Below are 12,764 nucleotides of genomic sequence, written 5' to 3' on the forward strand. Positions count from 1 at the left end.
TAATTTTAAATATTTCATTTTTTAATTTCATCATCACTCATGTCTAAACTCTCCTCGGAAGAGTACCCCGTCGTGAAAAGCAGATTCTTAGGTTTCTTCTTTTTATCTTCTTTGATCTCCTGCTGTATTTCCTTCTGTTTCTCCAGCGCCACTTTCTCCGTCAGCAGCGGCCTCTTTCTCTTCTGGGCCTCGTTTTGTGAGGGAGTTTCTGTCGCGATCGGTTGTTCTTCAAACTCATCTTCTGCAAAAATAAAAACATTTATCGTTCCAACACTAAACCGTAACTCAAAATTTCTAATTTTATGTGTGCAAGTGTTATTTATTGTATATTTAATGTTTTTTTTTTTTCTTTCTCATTTTGTTAAAATTGTTAATAAATTACTGATTTTGTAATTATGGATCGCATGTGTCTGAAATAAAAGAATTTATTATTACAATAGTATATATTCCCGCAATAAATCATAACCGATGATGTGTAAAACACATCTCCATTTTTAGGGTTCCGTACCTAAACGTAAACGGGACCCTATTACTAAGACTCCGCTGTCCGTCCGTCCGTCCGTCTGTCACCAGGCTGTATCTCATGAATCGTGGTAACTAGACAGTTGAAATTTTCACAGATGATGTATTTCTGTTGCCACTATAACAACAAATACTAAAAAGTACGGAACCCTCGGTGGACGAGTCCGAAGGCTTCTACTGACCATAGGCGGCGCTAGGCTTCGGCGACGTGGGCAACGCCTGCGGCCTCGCGATCCATGGGCCTCTCGCCCCAAATACGTATAACTCGGATGCAACGTAAAAAAATAGTTTTAGTTTATTTATCTCTCAATACAATGTTCATAGTTAATGTAAAAGGATACATAAGCAATTACTTATCGTATAGTGATCGTCGGATAAAATGTCAAATCTAATTATTCAATTTATAACTGTTATGTCTTGCGGCACCAGAGGGCCTTGCTACAGTTTTTTTAGATAATTGCTCGCTTAGGAGCAACGAATTCCATCGATCGGCCAAATGCCGCAATATATTCTAAATCGCATTATCGGTGACGTTTGGAGAGGCCCGCCATGAAAGTTTGCCCACCACTGGATTAGATTGACGGGTGACCGATTTCATGAAGTCATATTTACCAGGTGTGATGATGTCGAAATTGTAGGCGTGGTCCTTTAGCACGACGAACACAAGCGGGAACTCAACTATGCACTTCCCGGAGAGGTTCTCCGCTAACGTCTCACTCGGGTCCAGCTCAAAGAACTTGCGGGCGCACCCCTTTACTTTCTCAGCTGAAACAGTGTTACTTATTAGGAAACAAATTAAATATTTTTCTTGAAAATATTGCTAATATTTTCTTATTTTTTTTTGTTAAATAGGGTAATATCAAGATGCTGAGGACGCTGGCACTATTCCAAGTCTTAATGCACAGACCACCTCAACTGCTATACGCAGCGCGTAAGACAATTGCGGTAACCACACATAACCGCTCTTGTACTAATGTAGTATGGGGGCGAGACCGCGTATTTCAGTTGCGCCCACAATAACGACCAGTACTCGTGCAAATTAAAAATATTTACAAAAATTAAGCTTTAGTTGTGTACCTAAGCTGTTACAGTATAAAATGCTGTAGAATACAACTCAGTTGTGCTGCTCGAAGCGTAGCAAACTACAAGTAAAATTGCAATGTGTGTAGTTACTACAGATACGAAGCCTGTCTAGCACTAGTTTTTGCCATGAAAACTTCTACATCAGCTAATGAATTATACATACCTCTCAACAACACTTTGACTCCTTTAAACCCAACAGACTTATAATAAGTCAGAGCCTTCGACCCTTCAAATGGTTCCGCATTGACATCCAAGTACTTATCCAACAGCTCGGAAAGCCTCTTCGTTTCCAAGCATTTCTCGTCTACAAATTTCACCATGTCCGGCTCAGCGTTAGGGAAGATCCACTCAACGCGCCAACTAATTACATTTGTCTTGTAATTGTAGCGTGTGGTGTTGACGGAGTGCCTTGAGAAGTTCTGAGCTAGGAACTGCAGGGCTATGCCACGGTCTCTGGCGGCTATCTTCAGTTTGAATAGATGCTGTAATATTAAAATATATAAATTAACTTATTAAAACGCATAAAATACAAAAAGAATATAATTTTATGTGGATGAAATTAAATATATAAAGTAAAAGTAGAGACCGTCTACAAGCTCTTTCGCGGCTTTTAACTCTTGTGTTTGTACACATACAGAAGTTTGGTGAGCAGGAGTGAAGCGTACCTTCTCCACATTGATCTTGATATCAATTTTTTTTTTCTGGCTTTCCCCTCTTGTGTTTTGGCAGGAGGGAGTTTGCCAATGACGACGTTTCAAGACGTACCACGCACGATAAGCATGTTCGGTGTATGATAAATTTTGGTTTGGTAAAAGGACTTATCAATTGTGTGGAAAATAAAATAAAACACTTTTTACTTACTAAATGCATTTTATCTTAAGGTGGTTCGATTTTCATACAAAAAACAATCGCTATTTATTAATTAATTACGCAATATTATTACATAAATAGTTGCGCATCTATCTACTTTCGAATATTCATTTGCGCTAAATTAATAGAAACACTTTGTTTCATACAGAAATCATGCAATAATCAACGTTATATTTTTATAAATTTTACTCATGTGTGTGTGACAAATGTCGTGTACAAATACATTGCAACGTTGCCACTCCATGCCTCGAGCGCGACGTTGCGATGTTTGACGCGTTTTTAGCTGACTCTGTCGACACTGACACTCAGTGTGACCAGGCGTACGATAATTGTCGTACATGTACGATAATTTGGGCCCCGGTATGACGTAATGTTCCAAAGAGCATTCTCGTACACTAAAGTACTATAATTTCAGCCCTTGGATGATGCCACCTTAAAAGTCTAGTAATTTGAAGCAAAATATGACACTTTCTCTCAGAAATAGGCTAAAATTAGTATCTTTTGGGTGTTCGGCTCCTTGGTGTAAGTTTAAAGTTTAAAATGTCACAATTTCCTGTATACCGTTTGAGTCTATCCCAAAAATACACAAACATGAACAGATTTTTTGCGCAATTTAGACGAAAATTGTATTTTTTTATTATTAATTCGAAATTTAAGCTTATTTTGCTAGACATTTTTAGGGGCTGCCTTTTTGATTGGCGTACGATATTTTTTTCAACGGTACAATAATATTGACACTCAAGTACGATAATTCTCTTCCGCTCACCTGGCAACACTGCTGAAACTTGGACAGGACCTGGGGGCCTACCGCGAAAACCGAAACTCGCAAATTGCGGGGATCTTTCTTTTTTACTCTCACTAAAACGTAATTAGAGTGACAGAGAAAAATGCCCGAAATTGACGAATTTCGATTTTCCCGGTAGCCGCCCTGGTGCTTGAGGTACTTGATAGAAAACAACGCTGCCGCATGTTCTGAATTGTGATTTTATGTGTTTTTGGTTTGAAAATGATAGCAACGTCTAAATCAAGTTACAAAAATCATCGATATTCTGGTCCGCGAAAAACCAAGAAAAGTGTAACTGTAATTGGAGTCTACAAAAATGACCAATTCATAGAAAATATGACCTAGAAACTAGTTCACTTTTATAAAACTCAATTTTGCCCGAGATTGTACTTAGGCGAATACCTAAGGGAGCTAAGTGTATTGATCTTGAATAATTAGTTGGCTAATACATATAATATGACTCCAACATGATATGGACATTTACATCATAACTATTATACCTAGTTGGTTACTAAGTTCTGTTACTCGATTTCTTTCTTTCTTCCTAGCGTTGTCCCAGCATATTGCCACGGCTCAATGGAGCTTGGGGTCCGCTTTGACAACTAATCCCAAGATTTGGCGTAGGCACTAGTTTTTACGAAAGCCACTGCCATCTGACCTTCCAACCCAGAGGGTAAAACTAAGCCTTGTTGGGATTAGTCCAGTTTCCTCACGATGTTTTCCTTCACCGAAAAGCGACTGGTAAATATCAAATGATATCTGTTCTGAAGTTCTGTTACTCGATTTGCAACCTCTTTATTTCCGTTAAAACAAATGCTACCGAAAAAAATAAAAAATGACATAATGTGGTGGATTTGTGAGCTATAATTATATACCACACATAACGCTTATCTCGTCGTATCTATAATGAATTGGGGCCTAAAAGAGAATCGTATTCCAATTTTTTGAAACGCTTGTATTACTTTCTATATTAACTAAAAGTTGCCTTAAAATTCAGCTTTTATACTAAAAACGGCTTTAAATATGTTAAATTAACAAAATATATTTTGACAGATGCTTTCGCGCCCAAAAATTGTGTGACGTCACAGTTTATGGTTTGACACATAACTACATACACACGTAGAAGATACGAACTGTCAACTGATATTTGTCATTTGTTGTTAATCGCCTAACTGTCAACAGTGTCAATCCGAGAGTTGTGACGTCATCAGAATCTTCAATGACGTTTCGAGTTTGGTCACGTGACGTGTGCCAAAAGATATTTTAAATTCAATATTTACAAAAATATGGTCATTACAGGTCCCCTAAAAGTAGTTTAACATGTTCTTATAATCCAAAAGAATTTATTGGGATACAATTATGCCCTAAGATTTGTAGATGGAAACAACCCTATTGCGATGCACAAATGTGGGCACCCGCCAAACATGATTTTGGGTGTGTCATACTCAGGGCTAACACAGATTCATTTCTGTGAAAAAGGTGTGAAAACCGGAAACTGGAAACCGTTCTCGAACCAATAGTGAAGCCCTTAAGCCACACCCTATTTCAAAACCAGCCATGGATCTTTGAACAGGACTCAGCTCCTGCACATAAGGCAAGAACAACTCAAGCCTGGTTTCGAAGGAACAAAATTGACTTTATTGCCCACGAAGACTGGCCGTCCTCCAGCCCGGACCTTAACCCCCTGGATTATGCCATATAGCAGGTTATTGAGGAGAAAGCCTGTGCTAAACCCCACACAAATCTTAACTCCCTCAAGCGGGCCATAGTTAAGACAGTGACGGAATTAGACATGACAATCGTGCGTGCCGCTATTGATGACTGGCCTCGTCGTTTGAGGGCCTGTGTCAAAGCCAGAGGAGGCGATTTTGAATGATATTGTCATATGTAATTCCTGATTTTGTGTACTTCATTTTAATATATACTTTATTAAACTTTCGTTTGTATATTTTATGTAGATAAAGATTATTGCAGTAACAGAATTTAATAACCTACTAGGCAGAAAACAATGCAATACATAAACACATAAATTGGATATGATGTGATCCGTTGAATGAAATTGACAATAAATAAAATAAATAAATAATTTTCTATCTCTAGGCATTGTGTGAAACTTCTAGTTGTGTCAAAATATCGGGAAATCAATATTATAAACAAACATGGTAAATATCTCATTTCTTTTTATAATGGTTATAAATAGAAGGCCATGCAATTTTGTAACTCACTGTAATTTAATTAAATGTATCGTAATTTTTTTTTTATTCTACTGTAAAATAGTACCTACTTTTTTAAAGGCTGGGCAGTAAGTGATTGCTTTAATTTTAGAACAAAACAGCGTTATTTTTTGAAAAAAATACCGGAAAATCTGACTTACAAATTTGGACTTTCTTAGGTTCATTCTACTTAGAATCTTCTCCACCCTAGCATTAAAAAAAGATATCCTAAAATATCCATACCATTACGTCACATTTTAGTGTGAAAGAAATTTCAGTGTAAAACTAAAATTTCAATACAAATTTTCGGGTTTTTTTTAGCACGAGGATTGATTATGCTAGTGATTCTGAGTTGGAAGAACCCAAAAATATCATGATGTGTGAGAATCAGATTTATAATATTTTTATGGAAAACGCTCAGATTTCTCATAAAATAATTTATTAATAATAGGTACTTCATAATACTGATAACAAAAAAAAATTAATGAGTCTCGAACCCACATCCTCTTGCATGTATTTCCACGTACATACCGCAACGCTATTGAAGCCTACTCACGCTGTGCCAAATTGTCTACTACAAGGATCCCAGTAAGACTGTTTGAATGTGTGAGTGATACTTAGAAATAGAGTCAAGAAACATTCTGTCGACATTAAGGGGTAGTTTTTGTACAATGAAGTGTTCAATGTTTGTTGTAATAGTTCAATATTTATTTAAAGAGTGCGCTAAACATAATTTACAGTATAGAAATACCAAGACTAGTCCACAAAAAAATTAAAACTCAAAATTTGCAATTGTGGCGCCATCTAGTGAGGTTTAAGCTTTGGGTAACCTAGTCGAACCACCTTAACTGTCATAATTTATATTTAGGGTTCCGTACCCAAAGGGTAAAACGGGGCCCTATTACTATGAATCTGCTGTCCGTCTGTCTGTCTGTCCGTCCGTCCATCTGTCTGTCTGTCCGTCCGTCCATCTGTCTGTCTGTCCGTCTGTCTGGCTATATCTCATGAACCGTGATAGCTAGACAGTTGAAATTTTCACAGATGATGTATTTCTGTTGCCGCTATAACAACAAATACTAAAAACAGAATAAAATAAATATTTAAGTGGGGCTCCCATACAACGATTTTGATTTTTCCGTTTTTATAGATAATGGTACGGAACCCATCGTGCGCGAGTCCGAGTCACACTTGGCCAGTTTTTCTAATTCCTAAATGAACACCTCTTTACGATGTATTTTACCTTCTAAATGTGGCTTAACGCCAGTTATGCTATAGAGCACTGTTCCTAACCTTTTCAGTTCTGCCACCCCTATGAGGGAATCCGATTTTATCCCTACTGGGAGTATAAATATCAATATTCTTTCTTACAAGTCTAATTTCTGTTATATTTAATTGAGCTTATTACCCCTGTAAAATACCAGTTTTACCCCTATGGGGGTAATTACCCCCAGGTTAGGAACCGCTGCAGTATACATCGAGAAGTACGCGTTTTTACTCTATAATGAATGAATTGTCTGAGTAAGCAAAATTTTCCCTTGTGTAGTTGACATATCATTCTTAAGGTGGTTCGATTTTCATACAAAAAACAATCGCTATTTATTAATTAATTGCACAATATTATTACATAAATAGTTGCGCATCTATTTACTTTCGAATATTCATTTGCGCTAAATTAATAGAAAAACTTTGTTTCATACAGAAATCATGCAATAATCAACGTTATATTTTTATAAATTTTACTCATGTGTGTGTGACAAATGTCGTGTACAAATACATTGCGGCGTTGCCACTCCATGCTTCGGACGGCCATCGGCGCGACGTTGCGATGTTTGACGCGTTTTTAGCTGACTCTGTCGACACTGACACTCAGTGTGACCAGGAGTACGATAATTGTCGTACATGTACGATAATTTGGGACCCGGTATGACATAATGTTCCAAAGAGCATTATCGTACACTAAAGTACTATAATTTCAGCCCTTGGATGATGCCACCTTAAAAGTCTAGTAATTTGAAGCAAAATATGACACTTTCTCTCAGAAATAGGCTAAAATTAGTATCTTTTGGGTGTTCGGCTCCTTGGTGTAAGTTTAAAGTTTAAAATGTCTCAATTTCCTGTATACCGTTTGAGTCTATCCCAAAAATACACAAACAAATAGATTTTTTGCGCAATTTAGACGAAAATTGTCTTTTTTTTATCATTAATTGGAAATTTAAGCTTATTTTGCTCGACATTTTTAGGGGCTGCCTTTTTGATTGGCATACGATATTTTTTTCAACGGAACAATAATATTGACACTCAAGTACGATAATTCTCTTCCGCTCGCCTGGCAACACTGCTTGACAGGACCTGGGGGCCTACTGCGAAAACCTAAATTCGCAAATTGCGGGGATCTTTCTCTTTTACTCTCACTAAGACGTAATTAGAGTGACAGAGAAAAATGCCCGAAATTGACGAATTTCGATTTTCCCGGTAGCCGCCCTGGTGCTTGACGTACTTGATAGAAAACAACGCTGCCGCATGTTCTGAATTGTGATTTTATGTGTTTTTGGATTGAAAATGATAGCAACGTCTAAATCAAGTTACAAAAATCATCGATATTCTGGTCCGCGAAAAACCAGGAAATTGGAGTCTACAAAAATGACCAATTCATAGAAAATATGACCTAGAAACTAGTTCATTTTTATAAAACTCAATTTTGCCCGAGATTGTACTTAGGCCAATACCTAAGGGAGCTAAGTGTATTGATCTTGAATAATTAGTTGGCTAATATATGACTCCAACATGATATGGACATTTACATCATAACTATTATACCTAGTTGGTTACTAAGTTCTGTTACTCGATTTCTTTCTTTCTTCCTAGCGTTGTCCCAGCATATTGCCACGGCTCAATGGAGCCTGGGGTCCGCTTTGACAACTAATCCCAAGATTTGGCGTAGGCACTAGTTTTTACGAAAGCCACTGCCATCTGACCTTCCAACCCAGAGGGTAAAACTAAGCCTTGTTGGGATTAGTCCAGTTTCCTCACGATGTTTTCCTTCACCGAAAAGCGACTGGTAAATATCAAATGATATCTGTTCTGAAGTTCTGTTACTCGATTTGCAACCTCTTTATTCCCGTTAAAACAAATGCTACCGAAAAAATAAAAAATTACATAATGTGGTGGATTTGTGAGCTATAATTATATACCACACATAACGCTTATCTCGTCGTATCTATAATGAATTGGGGCCTAAAAGAGAATCGTATTCCAATTTTTTGAAACGCTTGTATTACTTTCTATATTAACTAAAAGTTGCCTTAAAATTCAGTTTTTTATACTAAAAACGGCTTTAAATATGTTAAATTAACAAAATATATTTTGACAGATGCTTTCGCGCCCAAAACGCTCTTTGAAAATTGTGTGACGTCACAGTTTATGGTTTGACACATAACTACATACACACGTAGAAGATACGAACTGTCAACTGATATTTGTCATTTGTTGTTAATCGCCTAACTATCAACAGTGTCAATCCGAGAGTTGTGACGTCATCAGAATCTTCAATGACGTTTCGAGTTTGGTCACGTGACGTGTGCCAAAAGATATTTTAAATTCAATATTTACAAAAATATGGTCATTACAGGTCCCCTAAAAGTAGTTTAACGTGTTCTTATAATCCAAAAGAATTTATTGGGATACAATTATGCCCTAAGATTTGTAGATGGAAACAACCCTATTGCGTTGCACAAATGTGGGCACCCGCCAAACATGATTTTGGGTGTGTCATACTCAGGGCTAACACAGATTCATTTCTGTGAAAGAGGTGTGAAAACCGGAAACTGGAAACCGTTCTCGAACCAATAGTGAAGCCCTTAAGCCACACCCTATTTCAAAACCAGCCATGGATCTTTGTACAAGACTCAGCTCCTGCACATAAGGCAAAAACAACTCAAGCCTGGTTTCGAAGGAACAAAATTGACTTTATTACCCACGAAGACTGGCCGTCCTCCAGCCCGGACCTTAACCCCCTGGATTATGCCATATAGCAGGTTATTGAGGAGAAAGCCTGTGCTAAACCCCACACAAATCTTATCTCCCTCAAGCGGGCCATAGTTAAGACAGTGACGGAATTAGACATGACAATCGTGCGTGCCGCTATTGATGACTGGCCTCGTCGTTTCAGGGCCTGTGTCAAAGCCAGAGGAGGCGATTTTGAATGATATTGTCATATGTGATTCCTGATTTTGTGTACTTCATTTTACTTATTATTTTATAATATATACTTTATTAAACTTTCGTTGGTATATTTTATGTAGATAAAGATTATTGCAGTAACAGAATTTAATAACCAACTAGGTAGAAAACAATACAATACATAAACACATAAATTGGATATGATGTGATCCGTTGAATGAAATTGACAATAAATAAAATAAATAAATAATTTTCTATCCCTAGGCATTGTGTGAAACTTCTAGTTGTGTCAAAATATCGGGAAATCAATAATATAAACAAACATGGTAAATATCTCATTTCTTTTTATAATGGTTATAAATAGAAGGCCATGCAATTTTGTAACTCACTGTAATTTAATTAAATGTATCGTAAAAAAAGTTTTAATTCTGCTGTAAAATAGTACCTACTTTTTTAAAGGCTGGGCAGTAAGGGAAAACAGCGTTTTTTTTTTGAAAAAAATACCGGAAAATCTGACTTACAAATTTGGACTTTCTTAGGTTCATTCTACTTAGAATCTTCTCCACCCTAGCATTAAAAAAAGATATCCTAAAATATCCATACCATTACGTCACATTTTAGTGTGAAAGAAATTTCAGTGTAAAACTAAAATTTCAATACAAATTTTCGGGTTTTTATAGCACGAGGATTGATTATGCTAGTGATTCTGAGTTGGAAGAACCCAAAAATATCATGATGTGTGAGAAACAGATTTTTAATATTTTTATGGAAAAACGCTCATATTTCTCATAAAATAATTTATTAATAGCACTTGATAATACTAATAACAAAAAAAAAAATTAATGAGTCTCGAACCCACATCCTCTTGCATGTATTTCCACGTACATACCGCAACGCTATTGAAGCCTACTCACGCTGTGCCAAATTGTCTACTACAAGGATCCCAGTACGACTGTTTGAATGTGTGAGTGATAGTTAGAAATAGAGTCAAGAAACATTCTGTCGACATTAAGGGGTAGTTTTTGTACAATGAAGTGTTCAATGTTTGTTTTAATAGTTCAATATTTATTTAAAGAGTGCGCTAAACATAATTTACAGTATAGAAATACCAAGACTACTCCACAAAAAAATTAAAACTCAAAATTTGCAATTGTGGCGCTATCTAGTGAGGTTTAAGCTTTGGGTAACCTAATCGAACCACCTTAAGGGAGCAATCGCACAAAAGATATGTGTAGATAAGTGTATAAACGGAGCAAGCAAGATAAATGGAGCAAGCGAGTCACCCAATGGTACCCAAGAGAGGGAGAGAGAGGAGCAAAGAGACCTCTAATGAGATGGGATGGGAGCAGATCAATAGTGGCAATAGATCGGAGAGAGTGGAGAAGGTTGGAGGAGGCCTTTGCCGAAGGGCAAGCAGACAAAGAATACAAAAGATGGGAGATCATAGAGATATAGTAGTACTGTTCTTTGTCCTGTAAATAAAGGCTATTTTATTTAAGTGTATAAGCAAGGGCCCCCGGAAATCATAAGATAAGTTACCTAATTTCTACATTAACACATTCACTGCCAGACAAAAAACGGCGACTACCCCAGAAACCGGTGGTCTATAGCTGCGTACAAAACAGCGGGTTGTCCGGCATCTGAACAAAGTTCACGAGCGCCCACCAGGTGGGTTCCTGGCAGTGAATATGTTAAAGAGTTTTTTGCTACAATTGATTTCATTTTGGGGCCTTTCTTCATATTGATATATTGAGGAAAAAGGAAAACCCACTGCTTTAATTATCAATACTTTTTTTAATGGTACAATCTTACACAAATCGAGCTAGACCCATGGTAAGCTCAAAGCTTGAGTTGTGAGTACTTTACAACAACATATATAAATAAATAATTAAATATTATAGAACATTATTACACAAATTGACTAAGTCCCACAGTAAGCTAAATAAGGCTTTTGTTGTGGGTACTTAGACAATGATATATATAAATACTTAAATACATAGAAAACACCCATGACTTAGGAACAAATATCCATGCTCATCACACTAATAAATGCCCATACCAGGATTTGAACTCGGAAACATCGGCTTCATAGGCAGGGTCACTACCCACTAGGCTAGACCGGTTGTATATGATAGATATTTACAGATAAATACATAAAAAACATTTATACTTACTACTGGCAAATCCTTGTCTATCCTAGTGAACCTCTTCTTCTCGTCCCTTTTCACTGCATGCACGAACCTGGCACACTCCTCCAGAAGCCTGTAGTCACTCAACAAGTCTCTATCGGTGAAATCTTTGATGCGAACAAATTTCGTCCTGTCCCTTATACCGTCGCAGTTTAGCTCCGTTTTGTGTATTCTTACGCAGTTTAAGCAACATGTCTTCACTTCGCATTTAGGGCACGTGTATTGAGCTTCCTTTGAGGCACACACTTCGCAAGGCCCAAGTCTGCAAGAAACATATAAATGAGTTTTTGTAATATTTTGTATTGTTAACTATCCAGGTATTCTGGGTGAGGTATTTTTACCTTGGCGCGGGTCCCCTCGTCTCCGGCTCGCTATCTGATGACGACGACATTGTGATAAACTTCAAGTATAGTAATCCTATTTCAAAAGCTTATGAATATCATAAACACACGTGGTCCGAAACAAAACAAGCTAGCGTCACACGTCAACGTCATTTTGACGTTTGTTTTTTTTTTTACAAGCACTTGGACCTTGACAAAAATTTGAGCTTGAGAATTTGTGATTGGCGTAATTGTTGAGGCGTTTTTCATACACGGATGCGAAATACATATAGTATAGTCTGTTCGGAAAGAGAAGAGTCGTGGAATGTATTGGGCCCCATGTGATTATATGCTCTTTGCCCCATACTTTCCACGATTCTTCTCTTTCCGCACAAACTCTATGTCAAGGCATTTCCGTTAGTAGCAAAGGATATAATACTCACGTTAGTAGCAATAACCCATAGAAATAGGATAGTATAGAACGACTGTCAAACTTCAAAAGTGTGACCAAAAATGAAATGCAAGTGTGTGCGTAAATTGTCTATGTGCGAACAAAAATAGTGATGTCATGTTACAACATATTAATAATCTATCGATGTTTAAC

The 12,764-nt window shown here is 37.1% G+C and overlaps 1 protein-coding gene across 2 annotated transcripts; it reads right to left on the bottom strand.

The window, feature by feature from the left end:
- On the bottom strand, window positions 1–12,379 carry LOC133525751 (box C/D snoRNA protein 1). 2 transcript variants are annotated; one of them, XM_061862137.1, is made up of 5 exons: window positions 12,182–12,379; window positions 11,826–12,102; window positions 1,769–2,087; window positions 1,135–1,287; window positions 1–238 (listed from the first exon to the last, which is right to left on the bottom strand). In XM_061862137.1, exons 1-5 carry the CDS (start codon window positions 12,229–12,231, stop codon window positions 15–17), a joined length of 1,023 nt encoding a protein of 340 aa, XP_061718121.1. In that variant the 5' UTR covers window positions 12,232–12,379; the 3' UTR covers window positions 1–14. The 2 variants fall into 2 exon arrangements, with proteins under 2 accessions (XP_061718121.1, XP_061718112.1); XM_061862128.1 differs by having other exon boundaries at window positions 1–241; window positions 12,182–12,367.
- Between the last annotated feature and the right edge of the window lie 385 nt (window positions 12,380–12,764).

Source organism: Cydia pomonella, chromosome 1, assembly GCF_033807575.1.
Source record: "Cydia pomonella isolate Wapato2018A chromosome 1, ilCydPomo1, whole genome shotgun sequence".
Lineage (NCBI taxonomy): Eukaryota > Metazoa > Arthropoda > Insecta > Lepidoptera > Tortricidae > Cydia > Cydia pomonella.